The 19,939-nt window shown below is 35.5% G+C and overlaps 1 protein-coding gene across 1 annotated transcript in view; it reads left to right on the top strand.

Moving 5' to 3' along the window:
• Positions 1–305: 305 nt before the first annotated feature.
• Positions 306–19,939, top strand: part of PPP1R3A (protein phosphatase 1 regulatory subunit 3A) — a 46,082-nt gene continuing 26,448 nt past the window's right edge. Inside the window, exon 1 of the mRNA XM_035020959.1 lies at positions 306–1,128. Within this exon, the coding sequence (XP_034876850.1) occupies positions 341–1,128 (788 nt within the window). The 5' untranslated portion in view covers positions 306–340. The remainder of the gene's footprint in view (positions 1,129–19,939) is intronic.

The following is a 19,939-nucleotide window of genomic DNA, read 5'->3' as shown; positions in this document are numbered from 1 at the left end:
CAACTGGTTAAAACAATTTTTTAAATTCTAAATAGAGTTTCAGATTTTTCAACACAGCAAAAAATGATTTAAAATGTCTTTTTGGAACTCAGCTCATAAACACATGCAAATTTAAAAACAGTTAAGTCTGAAACATACTGGTGAGAGTAACATGGATGCTATCATATTAAAGGCCTTTGGAGGCAAGCTAGCATAGTTTACACGCCATTGGACCTATTTATAGAGCTGACTCCTCTCTGCAATGTCAACTGTAACATAATACTTATTTTAAGCCTCAGTATCTCAAATATCAGCCTCTACTAGTTGTACAGTCCTCCCTTATTTGATATCAGAGAGCCCAATGGAGCCTTCTGAAGAACCTAGTCAGATTAGCAAAGATAACTTTTTAGAAGTTCCTAATTTATCTGATTCTCTTTCTGAAGATGAGGAAGTTAAAGCTACTTTCAAATCTGGCTTCTCGCCTCAACCTAGTAGACGAGGTTCTGATTCTTCTGAAGATATGTACCTGGACACTCCATCTTCAGGTGCAAGAAGAGTTTCATTCGCTGACACCTTTGGATTCAATCTTGTGTCTGTCAAAGAATTTGATTGCTGGGATTTACCAAGTGTTTCCACCGGTTTTGACTTAAGGAAGGACATATTTCACACAGAAGAATATGTTTTATCTCCACTATTTGATTTGCCTTCTTCAAAAGAAGATCTTATGCAGCAACTTCAAGTACAGAAAGCAATACTGGAGTCAACTGAGTATCCTCCTGGGTCTACAAGTATGAAGGGCATTATTCGAGTTTTGAATATTTCTTTTGAGAAGTTAGTATATGTGAGAATGTCCTTGGATGACTGGCAGACACATTATGACATTTTAGCAGAATATGTCCCAAATTCATGTGATGGTGAAACTGACCAGTTCTCCTTTAAGATTTTATTGGTTCCCCCTTATCAAAAAGATGGCAGTAAAGTTGAGTTTTGTATACGTTATGAAACTTCTGTTGGTACATTTTGGTCAAATAATAATGGCACAAATTATATACTGATTTGTCAAAAGAAAGAACAAGAGCCGGAGCCTGTAAAACCACGGGAAGAAGTTCCTAATAGACAAATAAAAGGCTGTTTAAAGGTAAAATCAAGGTGAGGATCTATCTTACATTCTTTACTCTTCATAATCTTAAAGTCTTTTTATGTCATTCTTTATTTCATGTGTTGTACGAAGTAGCCATTCTGTTTAAAAATACACCGTTCATCATAAATAAAACAATGGTGCTAGGCTTTAACAAGGTCAGTGCTATTCAAATAATAGCACCATGTTATCGCTCCTCCAAATGCAAGGAAAAGTATGGGTATAATTTAGTAGGTGGGGGAGGAGGGCAGCACAATGTGCATATTGCTTGCCTAATGACTTACGAATTGTTAAGTTCAAACCATGGAATCTGGATTCTTAACATGTAACACTTCATTTTGACATTTATAGTATGTTTATTTTCAGTGGGTTTTAAATGTCTATGCAAAACTTCAAAACATTTCTGATTAACATAAAACTGTATTTCAAAATGCTCTTAGTACTCAGATATTCATAGGCTTCCCCCAAAATTTCTTAATGATTGAGTCATATAGGGCTGTTTGGAGTACATGTTAAGGTAAATCATAAGAGCTATGACTTTAGTCACAAACCAAGAGAAAGACAAAAGTATACGAGTTATGTATAAATTACACACAAAATTTTATAGTTACAACCAAATATAATATTATAGAACACAAAGTAGTATAAGTTAGTAAAAGCAAATGGAGAATTTAAAAAAATGACCCAAATATAAATAAGTATGTACAGCTTCACAGATTAGAGATTTGGGATATGATTCCTCATTAGTAACCCTGCTCTCCTGTTAATATAAAAAAAAGAAAGAAAGAAAGAAAACTGCATTCAGTTCTCTCTATTGTAGAGTTGGCTAATTTCCATGACACCGGGTTAGCAGATAAAACATCCAGGAGGAGATAGATCACTTCTGCTCCTCAAAGTGTCTTAGTGGAAAAGTCCACATTGCTCCACAAGTCACAGGCAAATGTTGGACTGTCCTCTGGGTGGTCCATCCTAACTGTTACTAGACCTAAGATTCTAGCAACTGCACCAGAAATACTGTAATATGATGAAGAGTGAACTGTATTAGGAATCAAGACACCGAGATTCTAAGTGGAATTTAATAAAAACATAAGGAACGACATTGGAAAAATTTTAGCCTCTTTATGCTTTAATGCCTTGATCTATTATATGACAGTAAATAGTAACTACTAAGTGTGTTAGTCTCATGCATTAATGAACTAAATATAACATAGGTGGAAGCAATTCAATCATATAAAATATTTCTATTTTCATTATCCTTTAAAGTCATTTGAAAGATTGGCTTACTCAACTTTGTGAATTTTGCCAACTTTCTTAGTCCAAATAAAACTTTCTCAGATTTTAACTGATGCTATTAAGAGAATAATATAAACATAATCTCTACATGTGCTAAAATAGTAACTTAGATGTTTATGAAATTACTCAGGAACATGTTAGCTATATAGACAAAATAAACTCAATACTATTTAACAAACTGATTCATATACACAAACGTACACATTAAATACTTTACAAAAGAGATCATCAGTGAATATCTATTAAACGTGCTGCAACTTGTTCTCTTTGTTAGAGAGAAGCAAAATTGAGAAAAGTCATAGCCTTATTGTCAAAGAGCTAATAGAAGAAGTAGTGTTTAACTCAGAGGATTTTTCTGAAGTTAAAGATGCAGCTTTAAAATTACAAGCAATACATACTGAACTGGTAAAAATAGGGGATTCCTTTGATAGGCCAAAGTTGACTTGATTCCAAGAACAAAAATGGGCACTGATAGGCCTAATCTTCTACCCCACTCATGACATTATTGGAACTTCTCCTACTCTAAGATATGTATAACTATATATATCCATACACGCATATGTATTCAGAATAGTAATCATTGGATTCAGAGCGGACACTGTTCAAGTTTTAATATTGCTTTGGGGAAAAACCTGAGAAGAACTAAACCACAAAATGGTCTAAAGGCCTGTAAAGTTTCCTAATGAGTTATAAAAATGGAAAAAATCTCTCTCCTTCAAAACCACAAATACATTTTCTGCACTTCTATAACTTAAAAATGACCAACATAATTCAAACCACATTTTGAAAAAAGCATTTGCCTCTGGAGGAGGCCTTTTGTGCAGAGTTTCAGTCCAATGTGAATTTTTATATCTGATTTATATACCACTCAAAATGGAGTGTATAAAGGAAATCCTGACAGATTCTTAGAACAGCATGTGCCGTAATAGAATATTTATACAGCTTTTCCATGATATAATTTATATGCAATGGGGTTTCAAATATTCCTAAAACTCACACAAGAGAGCATTATCAAATTTCTAAATGAATATTGCAGTTGGATTTCATTGTGAAGAATTTAGTTAGGGAAAAATAGCATACCTTATTAGTGTTATTTTACAAAATGTGTATTTGGCTAAAATAAAAGTGAGCTAATACTGATTTGATCAAAAAGTGATAGCTTCTAAAACATCCTTCTCCCTCCAAAGAGTTACATAATTTAAATGGGTCTTTTTTGAATGTTTCCACACTTCCTCCATAGCTTAATTTGGAGGTCACTTCTCCCAACAGATAAATACAGAAGAGAAATTTATGTGGATTTTTGCTTCATACATGCAAGTAATTAACAATAGTGGGTTATATAACTCAGAGTTAAAGTGAAAAGAAGCTGTCCTAACGTAGACAGTAACCTCTAACTTGAATTCCTCTTAATACCAAAGTTAATTTGCTATCAGTGTCCTGGAGATTGTATCTTCTGAAAGCATCAATAATCCCTTCTAATAAGTACAGAACCAACTGTGGGAATACACTTAGTGAGGTAGGATTTCTGTTGTGTCAATCACCCTAGACACTATGCTTTTTCTATGGAGATTTTTTTCAGGTCAGAATTTGTAAATCTCTACATTTTCTTTGATGTTTGTTAATCCATCCACTTCGACAGAAAGAAATATCTAGAGTGAGAGGAAAGCAGAGTTTGTTACTTGTAGACATGTGACTGAGAGTGACCCAGAGATATTTAATTGCACCCAAAGGCCCACATCAGGAGATACTTGGTAAGTGTCACCACACACATGGCACGGTTGTATGTGCTAGCAAACAAACTAAGCAGATTGCTGATCCTCATCCCATGGACTTTATTTCAAAATAAATGACCAAAAGAAATAAATGACACAGATATAAATTACCTTAAATGTACATGGATAAATAAGCTAAAAATAGCATTCAGAAGCAGTTAAAATTATGGGCTTCCGAGTTAAACATATCTGGCTTTGAGTCCAAGCTCCACCATGCTAGCAGGTGACTTTGGGCAAGTTAAGCTTGGTTTCCTCATCTGTTTTGGGAATAACAATAGTACTATCTTATAGGGTTGGCTGAGATTTCTGTGAAATAATACATATAAATTTTTGGCACAGTATCTGGAACATAGTAAATTATCAGTAAATGTTAACCAGTGTAAAAAAAGCTTTAGATGGATCTCCAAAACCCTAGAAAGGCTCAACGTGCCCAAAAATCTCCTTCCTCTTTCCTTCCAAGGTTCCTAAGTTTTCAGCTTTGGAGAGCCACTTCTTGGTCTCTTACAGGACTTTAATCATTAAGCAAAACTAATTATATTCTAACTTTTCCCGAGATGTGTGTCACCTTATATCTGAAACATCTTAAAACTGGTTATCTTAATGACTATTAAATATTCCACATTTACTAGATGATAAAATGGAGGACCAGATGGGAAGGGGTAAAAAAAGGCATGAAGTTTGGCATTGAACAGACTTGTATATTAATCCCAGTAAAATATATACTTATAGCTCTGTGACTGTGGACATACTACTTTATTTCGCAGCACCTCAGTTTATTCATCTGTAAAATAGGGGTAATGATGCCTGACATTGTGATAATTCAATTAACGTAAAATTAGATGTCCTTAAAGCTTTAAGTGCAGTGCTGCGCACATATAAAGTAGTCATCAAAAGCCAACTATAATTGCCATCATCATTAACAAACCTTGTTCAGCTAATTAATTTCTGATTCTTGGACTTGCATTATTTCTCCAGATATCATAGTCTACCTTGTTCAGGTTCCAAAACTCATTCAACAAGTGTTTATTAAGGACCTGAGTGTTGTTAGGCACCAGTATCCATGAGAAACATGGCTAAGAAACATGACCCTGCGAAGATGAGGAGAGGTCCCAAAGAAAAAGTCCTCACAGGGACTGAGAACAGAGAAAGCGACAAAGAATATCAACCCCAATTCTTTGGGTACACAATGGAAGCCATGCTTAAAAAATAAGATAAGAACCATTTACATTATGTTTCAGGTTTTCTAAAATATGTGATCTATAACTGATCTTGTGCATGGGCTAAGGGAGTGAACTTTTTTTCCCTCACCAGCTGCTAAATGTATGTTCCCAACCGTTGGGTACACAGACTGACTTCATCTGGTTTTGTATTTTATTAAGTGAAACCAATTTATTATTTTAAGTAAAGAAATGGCGTGATATAGGTGTTGGATGGTATTTATAACTTGGCCAGGTGAATGCAAATAAATTCCTGAAAGACTTCAATGCCAAAGGAAAAAATTGATCAGTCTTCAATTTTTGTGCATGAGAAATAGAATCAGGCACATTCAAGAAGGGAAAAGAAAGAAAGACTTTCTAAAGCATGATTTTAAGATTGCAGAGTTTACCTTTCAGGGTGGTATAAAATCGTTAAAATGAGGCCAAGAAAAGCACTGGAAAATGGAGCAGAAGATATGGTAATGTTGCATGTTCCAGTCAGAGGCACTGGATCGTGAGACTTCCTTAATTTACACTTACAGTATAATCTGGGATCCTGGAAATAGTCCAAAGAAGTGTAAATAGCCCCATGAGGCCTTTAGGACTTAATGTATTCCATAACTAACTTGTTGTGAGTCCGTACTAATTGTGGAAGCCAGGTCTGCTTAAGGGGGGGAGCTCTGGCAAGGCCATATGGAAACATAAAACACAGCTGCACAGGACCCGTCAAGAGGACCGTTTGGAAGCTGCCATCTGGTTGACAGCAAGGAGCCAAGTAGCTTAGTTCCTTGGAGATCTACCAGGGCTTTGTGGCTTCCTGGTTTTCTGTAAATCCATCCCCCTAGAAGCCCAGACTCCCTGGTGTAGTTTTGTCACCTTTTCTAAGAGAAGGGAAACAAGAGTCTCATCATTCTCAAGCTCTAGCTGAAGGGAATCACTATGGATGCCATTTCTTAACATGGATCCTCTGGATCTCCACAAACTTGAACTTCCCACCCGAAGCCCATCTGCAAGCCTGTAAAAATTATTATTATTGTTTTTAGATTTTATTTATTTATTGGACAAAGACAGAGAGAGCACAAGCAGGGGGAGCAGCAGAGGGAGAGGGAGAAGCAGGCTTCTGCAGAGCAGGGAGCCCGATGCAGGGCTCGATCCCAGGACCCTGGGACCACGACCTGAGCCAAAGGCAGACGCTTAATGACTGAGCCACCCAGGAGCCCCAAGCCTATAAAAATTCTTATAGGGCCCAAGCACTCTGAGCCAGTAAAACTCTAGGCAAGAGAAAAAAAAAAAGATTATGAATTGGGACACTTAGTTTTTCAACTTTTTCCAATTTTGCTGATTGTGACTCTTGTCCCTGTTCTAAGTTTTTAGATCAAAACCCCAACAGGAATAATGAGGAATGACTTCAGGAGCAGACCCCTGAGGTGGGCCTGACTGCTTAGTGACCTGATAGACTTAAAAGATCTTCTAAGCTCTGACACTTCACTTTGAAACCATGCCTGAAATTTTTATATACGTGTGTGCGTGTGTGTGCACGTGTGTGTGCACGCATGTGTGTGTGTGTGTGCGCGTGTGTTCAGCGGAAAAGGTGGATTCCATGAACAATGAAGCATAATGGAAACAGCATACCCTTTAAAGTGGGGCAGATTTGGGCTTTCAGTCTAATTACTAATTGTGTACACTTGGATAAATTATATTTTGTACCCTTTTTACAAAGGCCAAAATAGGGTTAATAATTTCTACTTGGCAGAGGTGCTATGAGAACTACATTAGCTAACATATATAAGGATCTGTCCCAGTTGATGACCCTCCATAGATATTCAAAATGACATTGGTGATAAATATCGCTTTTAAAACTTCTATATGGCTAGTCCTACGCTCAAGATTAAGGGAGGAATGCTTTATTTCCTTATTATCATTTCTGCTGCCAGGACCCAGGCTAATACAAAAGTTTCAAAATTAGTTATATTATAGATTCAATAAGCTTTGGGGCACTAACCAGAGAAACTAGTATTTATACCATTGCTGCTAGGGGAAAATGATTCCCAAATTCCAGCAATTTCTGGGTTACAAAAAAATTTGGAACATTGCCTGTTCATAAGTTGAACACTACTTTTAAAAAAAAAATAAACTACAACATGTTTCTTCTTGAAATAGTTCTTAAAATAGTTCTTTTGGACTAAATAAATAAGATAGCTGCACACAGCTTCACCTATCATCACTTTATACCTAGAAGGTGAAGTTGAATTTTACATAACTCTTTCCTCTAAGAAAATAAATTATACACCATTGCATTTTGCTCATTCCTTTATTTTTTTTTAATTTTTTAAAGAAGATTTTATTTATTTATTTGACAGAGACACAGCGAGAGAGGGAACACAAGCAGGGGGAGTGGGAGAGGGAGAAGCAGGTTTCCTGCTGAGCAGGGAGCCCGATGTGGGGCTCAATCCCAGGACCCTGGGATCATGACCTGAGCAGATGCTTAACGACTGAGCCATGCAGGTGCCCCCATTCCTTTGTTTTAAAGCGTTCTCTGTACCCCACCACTATATAAAAAAAGAAAAAGCTCCTCAAAACACATGTCTCGAATCTTTTCAGGTTTTTATTCTGCGTCTCTAATAGTTTTACTTGGGTAAACGGCATGGTAGTGTTATTATCTATTATATAAGTAATAACTGGTTTTGAAGGCTTAATTATATCATCCTGCTATTTAAAGATTTTATGACAAAATAGAAATCCCTAAATTGGACTGTTATACGGCATTGTTTGGTGATAGAGATCAGTTGTACATTACACAAAGCTGTCTTAGGTAATTTTACTACTCCTTCCCCCTCAAGTGAGGGCGTCTGAAATGGTCTGTCTTTGCTGCACTTAAACGCTATTCGAGTCACAAAGAGACATGAAATGCTAACATCGTAAGACCATGACTATCCTATGTGTGGCTCTGGATTTGAATTTTACTCACCCCTTCACTTACCAAAAGACAAAATATCCCCCAAATTTATATTTGTAAAGCATGCCAAATAGTAGATTCTTTTCTTAATTATGTGAAACAGATTTTATAGCCCATTTAACACTGATGGTATTCTGATTTGTTTTACAGATTTAAGCCATGATACAAATCAAGTAGATTCTAACTCTAAGAAAAACCCCAAGCTTATTCTCATTCTTAAAAATTACTGTGGATGTCTTCACACAATTACAAATCACATAGACTTGTGCAGGTAAATGTCAGCTTCATAAGCCATATAATGAAAGGAAGCTGGGAAAAATACATTTTACTTTTACTAGTATCTCCTTTTGAGGATAAATACTTACAAATAATTTTATAATGTCTCCTTTTGAGGATAAATACTTACAGATAATTTTATAATGTATTGTTATAACTTAAATCTTCTGGGTATTTGCCAATAGAAAAAATTACACAGATTTTAAAAATCACATTCAGATGCAGTAAAAAAAATGTAATTTTCACAAATATTCTAATAGGTGTATAAGACTATTGAGTTCGGGGCGCCTGGGCGGCTCAGTCGTTAAGCGCCTGCCTTCGGCTCAGGTCATGATCCCAGGGTCCTGGGATCGAGCCCCACATCGGGCCTGCTGCTCTGCGGGAAGCCTACTTCTCCCTCTCCTACTCCCCCTGCTTGTGTTCCCTCTCTCACTATGTCTCTCTCTGTCAAGTAAATAAATAAAATCTTAAAAAAAAAAAAAAAGACTATTGAGTTTGGTGTAAATAAAGTTGAATCATTGTTTCCAGTGTTAATACGACACTTGATTTCTGAATCATTTTCAATAAATCATATATTGTAGAAAAGACCATTTAATTCTATTTTTTGCTTTGAGGCAGAATTATTCTAAAAACTACCCAGGCCAAATGGTTATATATTCTCTCCTGAATCATCTTCTGGAAAGATTGTGTTCTTCAGTAATGTATTCTATCAGGAATTCTAGGTCTTTTATATAGCCATTCATATTGTTCTATGTCTTTAATCTTGTCATTTGTTTACTCTGATTCTCAGTTGAATTAAATGTTGGCGTCCCTACCCTTACAAAGTTAAGCAGAATCGTATTGTTTCTGTGATTGTTTCCTATTTTTCAGGTCAACTAACCTAATAACTTTAGATTTTTGCCCTGAGGTCCTAACTAGTAAACTAATAAACTAGTTTGTCGTATTTTAATGCAAAATTCAGAGAAGAAAAAACTCATCCCAACTAGATTCTCTGACGGGGGAATGACATGACTATTACAAGGACTGTGCACTACGGGCACTAACATTCCAGGAGCTGCAGGAAATAACAGCAAGCTAGCTAAAGAGCTCTCCCAGTCCTGCCATCATTAGCTTTGAGTTCTGAGTACTGGAGGGATTGTTGTTATTCCTGTACTTCCTATGGGTGCCAGGGAAGAGACTTCAAAATATTTCAGAAGATTACTCGGTTTATTTCTCAATTCTACTGAAAACGATGGCTGTTAGAATTTTTGAAACGCTCTTAGACAAATAATAATTTTGCATAGCTATGTACTCTATTTTCTAGATATCTAATTTTTTAATAAAATTTCACTCAAGAATGTAACTGTATGAGACACTGAAAAATTTCAAATAGGTTTCAAAAATCAAATGTAATATAGACCAACTGAAACTTAAATTGGCTCTAAGTGTATCGTTTTGTAGAAAGGTTAATACAATAGCGACAAGCAGAATTCACCCGAATAGATGTTAAATTTCTTGAACGCGTGTGTGTGTGTGTGTGTGTGTGTGTACAGTTTTAACTAAAAGCTATTTGTTCTAATCAAGGAATATGTGCAGAGAACTGGGACAGCCAATCCAGTTCATAATTTATTTAGTAAATTGAACATAGGGAGCAGTTAAGTAATACTGCCCATCTATATTTGAATTATTCTTAATGCATTGCCTTTTTGTGTGGAAAAACTACACACACACATCCGTATATATGAGCTTTTTAGTTAAACCTTATCTTGTTTGTGTGTATGTGTGTTATACATATAATAAAGGCATTCTTCAGATAGTTCATATGTTTTCTAATATTTTCTATTGTCTGTATTAGTAATAGCTCATTTAAAGCTAACTTTGGCAAACCAAGTTAAGTTTTTAGACAATGCTAGTTATAGGGACATTCAAGACATTTGTTTACAAATCTCATTAAACTCATGTACTTCAACAGGACTCCTAGTCCTATTCCTGATTTATCCATATTATGGGATTGCTTTTGCCCTTATATTGCTTTGTTATTCTTCCTTTAAATTAAAATAATTCTGGCAATATTTTTTCATGGAGTAGTTATTTCAAGGGTATAAAATAAAAGCTTTCCTTAAATGAAAGGGTTGCTGTTTGCTGTGTTTGCATCTGATGTAATTTATCTATAGGCAAAGAAATTAACATTTAACAAAAGACTTCCTGTTTTTCAGATATTTGTATGTCTGGAAGGAAGAGGACTTCCATCATATGGCCCTCTGTATCTGTTTAGTCAAAATGTTTACAAAGGTGCCATTTATAATGATGGCCTTTCCCTGCACTTTAAAAAACCTATGTGTGTGTCATCTTCCTAAAAACTGGACTGCAAGTTCCTTGAGGCCAGGAATGATGTATTTGTCTAAACATTATTCCCCACTGTAGCTAATAAAAGGATTTGCATAGAAAAAGCTCTTAAAATTAATAATAAAGGCAACTGGTTTTCTCATTGATAACCCCGAGGCCTAGTAAAATCCAAAAGCACCTTCTGAATAATTGAAGAATGAATTATACTTGTTACAGTTTTAATGATGAGTATTTTCATTGTTTTCACAGTCTTTAAAAATCAGATGCCTTCTGAACATCTCCATCTGGATATCCAGGTGGCAAATTAATTCCCTTAATGTCTCACACCAAAGTTACATATTTCCTTATATCCTAACTCTTCTTCCTTTATTCTATGTTTTGTTTAAAATCATAGTCATCATCCCTGTGATGTAAATAAAAAACTTCAAAATAATAACTGATTTCTCTTTTGCTGGTTCTTATTAATTCTTTTTTTTTAAAGATTTTATTTATTTATTTGAGAGAGAGAGAATGAGAGAGAGCACATGAGAGGGGGGGAGGGTCAGAGGGAGAAGCAGACTCCCCATCGTGCAGGGAGCCCGATGCGGGACTCGATCCAGGGACTCCAGGATCATGACCTGAGCCGAAGGCAGTCGCTCAACCAACTGAGCCACCCAGGCGCCCTGGTTCTTATTAATTCTATACCCATATTATATTCTATGGCCATGAGGTAATGATTGTTCATTGGATCAAAAATAAAAATTACTTTAAAAATTAAAAATAGGATAAAATATAGAAAGACTATATTTATAGATCATAAAAACAACAGATAAAAAGGAAATTTGTCCCTGCAATAACCATGTATCTGTTACCTAAATCGACTTAAAATTAAATATAGAAATGAACACATTAACCATTATACAGTCTTATAGACAATCTAAATTTAGATGGTTACTTTCAGTTATCAAGGTATCAATAAGAGATCAAATTGAGAAATAAATTAACATGCCTACTATGGGATACTCTCATTATTGTCTTTCCTTCTATCCTAAGTCTTCTAAAGAGCTGATTCATGGAGTCATCATAATATTACTTTGAAGTAATGTCAAATAATCTTAACATCTCAAATAAAATAAATACTCACGGGTTAGCCTTTGGCTTTCTTCATACCACAGTCCAGACCAGTGGGACCAGAACCAGAAAAATCTAACAGGCTGAATAATGAAAGACCAAAGGCAGATATTGTGTGTCTACTGATCAGAACAGAGTCATTCATTCTTCCTTCTTGCCAGGGCCAGGATCACGGCCAATATTTGTAGTAGTGCTCATATGATGTTCCCTGATTCTGACACCTGTGGATTCTCGGCCCGCCTTCTGTCCTATCTGCTTTTCTTTACCTTAATGTCTTCCCTTGACTGGGCCTTTTACCTCTACCAGATTCCTCCTGTGTACCTAAACCTAAACTTTATTAAGTCATACAGTACTGTCACCTCTGTCTTGGGATTGCATGCCTGGTCTTCCCCTACAGGAAACCAAAAAACAAAAGTATTTAAGAGGAGTAATGCAATGTGTCTACATGTTTAACCTTAAAACTTAACCAAAAGGAAGTGTGATGGATCTGCTACACTCTACTGAATAGCATGTATAATTTTTTTTGGATATAATTTTAGATTTAAAGAAGAGTTGCAGGAAGAATATGAAGACTTCCCATATTCTTGTATACATGTGTTTTAAAACTATATAACAGAGGGGTCCAGTTGCATTGATTCTTATAGGCAAGAGCTTTAACTTTTGAAAACTTTAAGTAATGGTAACTTTCTAGTTCACAGGTAATTACTGATTTTGCAGAATATAAAATACATTTAAAATATCTTGTGAAAATGTTAAACTCAAACTGAAGTAGTACCGTCATCAGACATTACAATGATTCAATTTTTTAAAAAATTTTAAACTTTAAAAGTTATATTATTTTTCTTTTTATGGCAGTAAGAATTGGGAAACCAACATGTTTTAGGAAATTAGCATAAATAATTATATTTTTATTACTGGCAAAAATAATATGCTCCCCTATACTGATATAGGAATTAGTTCTTACATTACCACCCTCAACTAACATCTCATAGTGTTCATTAAGAGTCTTACTATAATTTTCCTAATATCCTATAGAACTTTATTATGTAAAAGCTAAGGTCACAACCCAAGTAAAAAAAAGGTAGGTAATGCATAGCATTTGTAAATTTATTTTTATTTTTATTTTTATTTTTTTACTTTCTATGAAGTTTTTAAATGAAGTTGGCTGGAAATTGAAGTTTTACCATTTAAATTTATTGTTTTCCAATTAACTTTCAATATACAAGTGGAGATGGGTTCCACTGAAATGTTATTTGTGAGACTGAATTAAACATTTTCTGGGTAAGGCTTAGCTGTTGAGAAATTGGGGGGGCTATTTTTTTTTAGTACAATAAAATATACTTGTCTGTGATGAATTGTAACCTCTAAGGAAATTAATTTTTTAGAAATCCTTTTCAAAATTATGTTGGCATGATTATAAAGGTCAATTGTGTGTGTGTGTGTGTGTGTGTGTATTTCTCCAATTCCTAGGGAATTCCTTGACCACTTATGGTATGAAATTCCTTTCATTAGTCTAATTTTGTATCTAAGGATCTGTAACATTAACTAGAACTTGGCTACAAAACTAGGCAGGACTTTCATGTCATGTATGGACTATACCTTATTGACAACTTTAATTCTATGATATTTACTACTTTAATAAGTTACCTTGTTCTTTTATTTAGAAATTTCTAATTATATAAGCTTAAGGAATACGTGTTTTAAATCTATCATCATTTCTTAAGTGATACAAAGTTATTTCCCATTAGATCACCTTTGTACATTGTAGTAAGCAACACCAGCCCCATTTGACATAAGAAGAGATTTAGGCAAAGGGATTTATTTGATCAAATCCAGAAAATATTTAATAGAAGAAACTGGGTTTGTGATTTAAATTCTTTAATCTCCTATGGCTCTGAACCACAATGCCTCGATAAGACACTTATTCATAAAGAAATAATAGAGTTCTTATTTTACGTAGAACACTCCTAGGTACCTTCTATCTTCAAGCATGAATTTGGTTAAGGAATAATATTTATATACATGAAAAGTTAGCTATCAATGTAATGTGTGCCAAATGGAATAACACATACTCAGAGGAAATCGCAGGAGATACAGAGCAATAGGCATTCAAGAAAGGACTATTATGCAGGCTGCCCTCATTAGGAAGAGCGTCAGAGAGGAACTGAACTTGACCTTGAAATGGTAAAACTTGGGTAGGTGGAGAAGAAGCAGGGGAGCATTACAGAGAGTAAAAAATATGTGTGGAAATGGCAGTGCAAAGGACAACTTGGGGATTTTGTTAGTCAATTAGATTGCCTAGAATGGATGGAATTGTGGAAGTCAAACTTGAAAAATAAAGTTGGTGATGGGTATTAAGGAGGACACGTATTGCATGGAGCACTTGATGTTATATGGAAACAATGACTCATGGAACACTACATCAAAAACTAATGATGTACTGTATGGTGACTAACATAACAATAAAAAAAATAAAACAATAAAAAAAAGCTGGAAAAGAACTGTACACTCTTGCTAGGCTGAAAATTTGAACTTTAGTCTCCCTGTTCAAGGATAGAGTAGTATTTTAGTTATATTAATTCAGAAAGTATTCAGAGTAAATTAATGAAAAGTATGAACTAGGTTGCTAACTATAAGAAACGAGATTGATGTAATTTTAAGTGTTGAGCATAATTTCCCCAATGTTTCTCTCCTAACATGCTTTCCACTAATCATGTTTTATGAAAGATTCTTTATTGCCTTGAAAAACTGCTTATGGTACTTAGGAATACCATCATACTTCTGCTTGTGTTTTGGGAGTCTCATGTTTAAAAACCTTTTCTATGTTTTTAACCATTTTTTACTTACTATCTCTTTCTGTATTTGGAATGGTTAAATACAGGTTTTATCCTTTTCTCATTACCAATATTAGTTATTTAATTTTGCTAGAGGTCATCTTTAATATAAAAAGCAGATATGTATGATGGCACGCATTTTTAGGTATTCCTATACCTATTTCATGGGTGACTCATCTTACTGCTCTAGTCGTGCTCAGGGAAAATTTCTTTTTGTAATTAGTTGATCCAAATTCTTCCTTTAAAATCTAAGGTTTATGTTTTAACTTAGTGAGAAAGATTAGTCCAGGCATCTCAATGTTTATCCTTGTGGATGGGTATATGGAAATTACACTAGTATGGTTCCTTCTAATACCAGTGACCTCAAGATTGAGAGAGTATGTGTCTTGGTTGACTTGAAAGAAAAAAATCATCAAGATATCAGTAGCAAAGTTCTTACTGTGTCCTTTAGCTTGTGCACTGATAGAGAATAAACAAACAAAAACCACAAGTGACTGGAGAAAAGAATAAAGGGTCTTCATGCATTCAACCACGGTTATTGAGCACATACTATGTGCCAGGTACTATTCTAAACAATGGAGATACATTAGTGAAAAAATGACAATCTCTTTCCTTGGTTAGATGAAATGCTAATGGAAGGGAAAACTAATAAGTAGTTAACATAAAAAATAAGTAAGTTATGTTAGAAAATGGTAAATGCAATTGAGAGTATAAAATACAATACCACAGAAGAAGGAGGAGTAAAGATTGCACATCACTGAGAAAATGACAGCTGATCAGAGACATGAAGAGAGTCAGTCATGAAGAAATCTGGGGGAACAGGGTTCCATGATGAACAAAGCCACAAGGGCAATACTTGAAGCAATTTCAAGTGATGGACCTTTCCCCTCTGTTTGCATTAGGTGCTCATGCTCCTTATGCCTCCTATAGATTCTTGGGCATACCAGTCACTACCTAGCCACAGGGTCTCATGCAGGAAAGGCACAGAAACAGTTTCTCTTTGACACCAGACCTCTTTAGGATCCCTTTCTCCTTTCTCTGGCTGCTCTCTGGCTTCCCAGAGTCTCATTCCTATCTTTCTAGGTCCATCTTTTCCACTGGTGCACCGTGTTGGAGCTGAGCTACAGTTAATCAAAGAAGGAATTCAACATTTGAGTTATTGGAGTTAAAAAGTACTAAATAATTTTATCTATCATTATTTTTGTTTTCCATTATTGTGATTATCCTGACTATAGATTTCTGCAATCTGCAATCTGCAGAATAAGCAAGAGTAGGAACATTATATAGGTATCCTGATCATAGTATTATACATATGGAATAAGCTTATGTAAATTGAGACATGTAAAAAGAAATTTTTTTCATAAAATCAACACTATATACATATTAATGAAGCAAACTGTTGTAAAATGCTGATCCTCAAAGATAGCAAGTGCAATCTTGCAAGTGCCCTCACTTACACACCAAATCAGGAAAAAAGAAGACCAGAATATATGTGGTTGTGGTATTTTTATATGAAACATTCTCTTATACATGATAAACTCCAAACACATTAAAATACCAGCATTATCCACAAACTTATGTTTAAACTATTATATTGCAAGTTCTACCTTTTTCAATAACTGTCATCTCATTTCTATTATTTTTACCTCAAGACTCTAATTGTTTCTTTTATAGGATCTAACCTACTAGTGTCCTTGGCAATACACTTTATGGTATTTGCATTTGCAATAATTATTTGGACAATTTGCCACATAGTACAACCAGAAAACGTTTTACTAGTTCAGGTCTAAATTCTTACAAAAACTAGCAGTTTTATAATGAGCAATATAGCTGTGAAAGTAGAAACGATGAATGTCTTTTACCCTAAACAGCACGTAGGTTTCTTTTCAGTTAAAAAAAAAAAAAAGTAAATTTAAATGCACTGAAGTATGGGTGGGTAATCTCCATGATAAATGAAAATTTGTTTTATAGACTTAACAGTAGCAGAAGTACAATTTGTATAAAATTTAGGGCGCCTGGGTGGCTCAGATGGTTAAGCGTCTGCCTTCGGCTCAGGTCATGATCCCAGGGTCCTGGGATCGAGTCCCGCATCGGGCTCCCTGCTCCTTGGGAGCCTGCTTCTCCCTCTGCCTCTCTCTCTCTGTTTCTCATGAATAAATAAATAAAATCTTAAAAAATAAATAAATAAATAAATAAAATTTACATTAATGCTAGCCCATTTGATTATGTATACCTTCTTCTCTCCCCACCCCATGGAAACTCTTAATAGCAGAGTATTTTTACTAGAGGACTTAATTTCACACTGACCATACCTTTGTAGAGTAGAAGCCAGTGTGGAATAGTAGCGTAAACCGGTGTTTTTCAAGCTTGGCTGCACACAGGGAAGGGAAAAATAAAAGACCCATACACAGGCCCCACTGCAAAGACTAACTGAACTGGTCTGGGGCAGGGCTCAGGCATAGGTATTGTTTAAAAATCTCCCCAGGTGATTCTGATGTGCCCCAGGATTGGGAATAACCAGTGTAAACAAAAGATCTAAACACAGGTGTTCTGAATTACAATTATTAAAAAAAATTGGAAATCATTTAGTCTCAATACGTACCAAAAGAGTAATACTATTTAAACAAAAAGAAAATCAGTCAATCTAAATGAAATAATGCTTTTGCAGGTATGGTGAGAGGGTTAAGCAAGAGCAGGAACACTAAGGATCAAGTTAATTGCCATTTAGGATGAAGTCAACTTTTAAGAGTTTTCTTTTAAAACCGTTTTCCTTCTTGAAAAAATGTATATTTTAGGATTCAGAAAATCACGCTTTTAAATATGATCTGCAATCAGATTGCAGGATCTGACCTCCTTCCAGTCTGATGTCTCTTTACAAGCCCACATATGTGCCAGATGCTACTGCCTTCATTGAGTTTGGGATAGTGTTCCTAGTATTTTTTTCTGTAGGGCCCCATGCTTCCCCATTCGTGAATGGTACAGTTGTGATTTTTAAACTGCTGGTTTGTATTTATCTTTCTTTAGACTGTAAACTTTATGAAGGCAGAGCTTGTTTAATCTTGGCTTGTGCTCATGGTTTAACTTCTAGTATAATGCCTAGCAAATATTAAATATTTGTTGAATGAATACACACTGAGTTTTGTCTAACATTATTCTGAATTAGCATGATGTCCAATAGAAGGACTGGGTCCTTTAAGCCCACCTGATAAAAGTATTCTTCAGAGTGTTGACTGCAGAGTCTGCTGTTGCCTTAAGACTGTGGCAGAGATCTTCATCTTTGGCAATGTAGCTGAGTCTCAGCAGAATTTGGCTCTTATCCCAGACTCCTTCTGCAACCCCGTCTGTGGCCCAACGTCTTCAGTCAAAAGGCTCCTTGCCTTTTGGCTCATATCTGGTTCTCAACTAGTCCTTCCCAAGTACCATATTGCTCTTGTACTGATCTCCAACCATAGTTTTATCTTACTGAGCCCTTCTCATTTCATCTGCTTAGGATTTCCTGGTAATAAACTTTGCTCTATTTAATCAGGGATCTAAAGGCCTTCAACTGGGAGAGTCATCTTGGCACTGATGAGCTCCTCCCTGCTTATTCTATCTCTTCTAGCTGTAGGCTCCAGAGAAAATAGCATGTTTGTACCGTGAGCTTCCTAAATCAGTTGGACTTCTTTCCTTGAATCTACGTGTTCATTTGCAGCATTTCTGAATCTGCTTACATCTACTTCAGTCTAGAACCTGGGTAGTTTAATGTTTTCTAGCATTTAGAATTGAAATTAACATTAGAAGAATGTGAAGTATAATTAGCTGCTTGTGATAATTATATTAATAAAGATTATTTATGTTAAAAATATTGTCTCCTATTTAAAGAGATTCAATCAAACAAAGTCTATGTAGGGGGCACCTGGGTGGCTCAGTCTGTTAAGCATCTGACTTCAGTGCAGGTCATGATCGCGGGGTCCTGGGATCAAGCCCCATGCAGGGCTCCCTGCTCAGCAGGGAATCCGCTTGTCCTTCTCCCTCTGCCCCTCCCCCTATTGTGCTCACTCTTTCTCTCAAATAAATAAATGAAGTCTTAAAAAAAAAGACAACCCACATAGTGGAGAAAATCATATATCCAGTAAGTGACTTATATCTAGAAGAACTTAATTTTAAAATAAGCTAAGCGGGCGCCTCGGTGGCTCAGTTGGTTAAGTGACTGCCTTGGGCTCAGGTCATGATCCTGGAGTCCCAGGATCGAGTCCCGCATCGGGCTCCCTGCTCAGCAGGGAGTCTGCTTCTCCCCCTGACCCTCCCCCCTTTCATGTGCTCTCTCTCTCAAATAAATAAATAAAATCTTAAAAAAAAAAAATAAAATAAGCTAAGCATCTGAATAGATATTCTCTAAAGAAGCTATTTTAATGACCTATAAGCACATAAAACAATACTCAACATCATTAGGAATGCAAAAACCACAATAAGGTATCACTTCACACCCACTGGAATTATTATGATCAATAAGAGGTAATAAATGTTGGTGAGGACTTGAAATTAAAACCTTCATGCACTAGTGGTGGGATTATAAAATGGTGCAGCCACTTTATAGGAAAATAGTATGACAGTTTCTTAATATGTGAAATATGGAATGACTATAGCCCAGCAATTTCACATCTAGGTTTCTACCCAAGGGAAATGAAAACATATGCCCACACAAATGTAAATGTTTATAGAAGTACTATCCACAAGTACCAAAAGGTGGAAAAATCCAAATGCCCAACAACTGGTGAATGAATAAACAAAGTGTGTTATATCTATATAATGGAATACTATTAAGCAATAAAAAGAAAGTACTGATACATGCTACAACATCGATGAGCCTCAAAACATTATGCTCTGTGAAAGAAGCCAGACATGAAAGGACACATATTGCATAATTCCACTTGTATAAAATGTCCAAATTAGGCAAATATATAGAGACAGGAAGATTAGTGTCTCTAAGGCTGGGGTTGAGAAATGAAGAGTGATTCTAAAGGACATGAGGTTTCTTTTTGGGGTACTGGAAATGTTTTAAGGTTAGTTTTTGGTGATGG

Source organism: Mirounga leonina, unplaced genomic scaffold (genome assembly GCF_011800145.1).
Source record: "Mirounga leonina isolate KUSES-001 unplaced genomic scaffold, KU_Mleo_1.0 Mir_174, whole genome shotgun sequence".
Taxonomy (NCBI): Eukaryota; Metazoa; Chordata; class Mammalia; order Carnivora; family Phocidae; genus Mirounga; species Mirounga leonina.
Note: the sequence above shows the minus strand (reverse complement) of the source record. Positions and strands in the feature narration are given on the sequence as shown.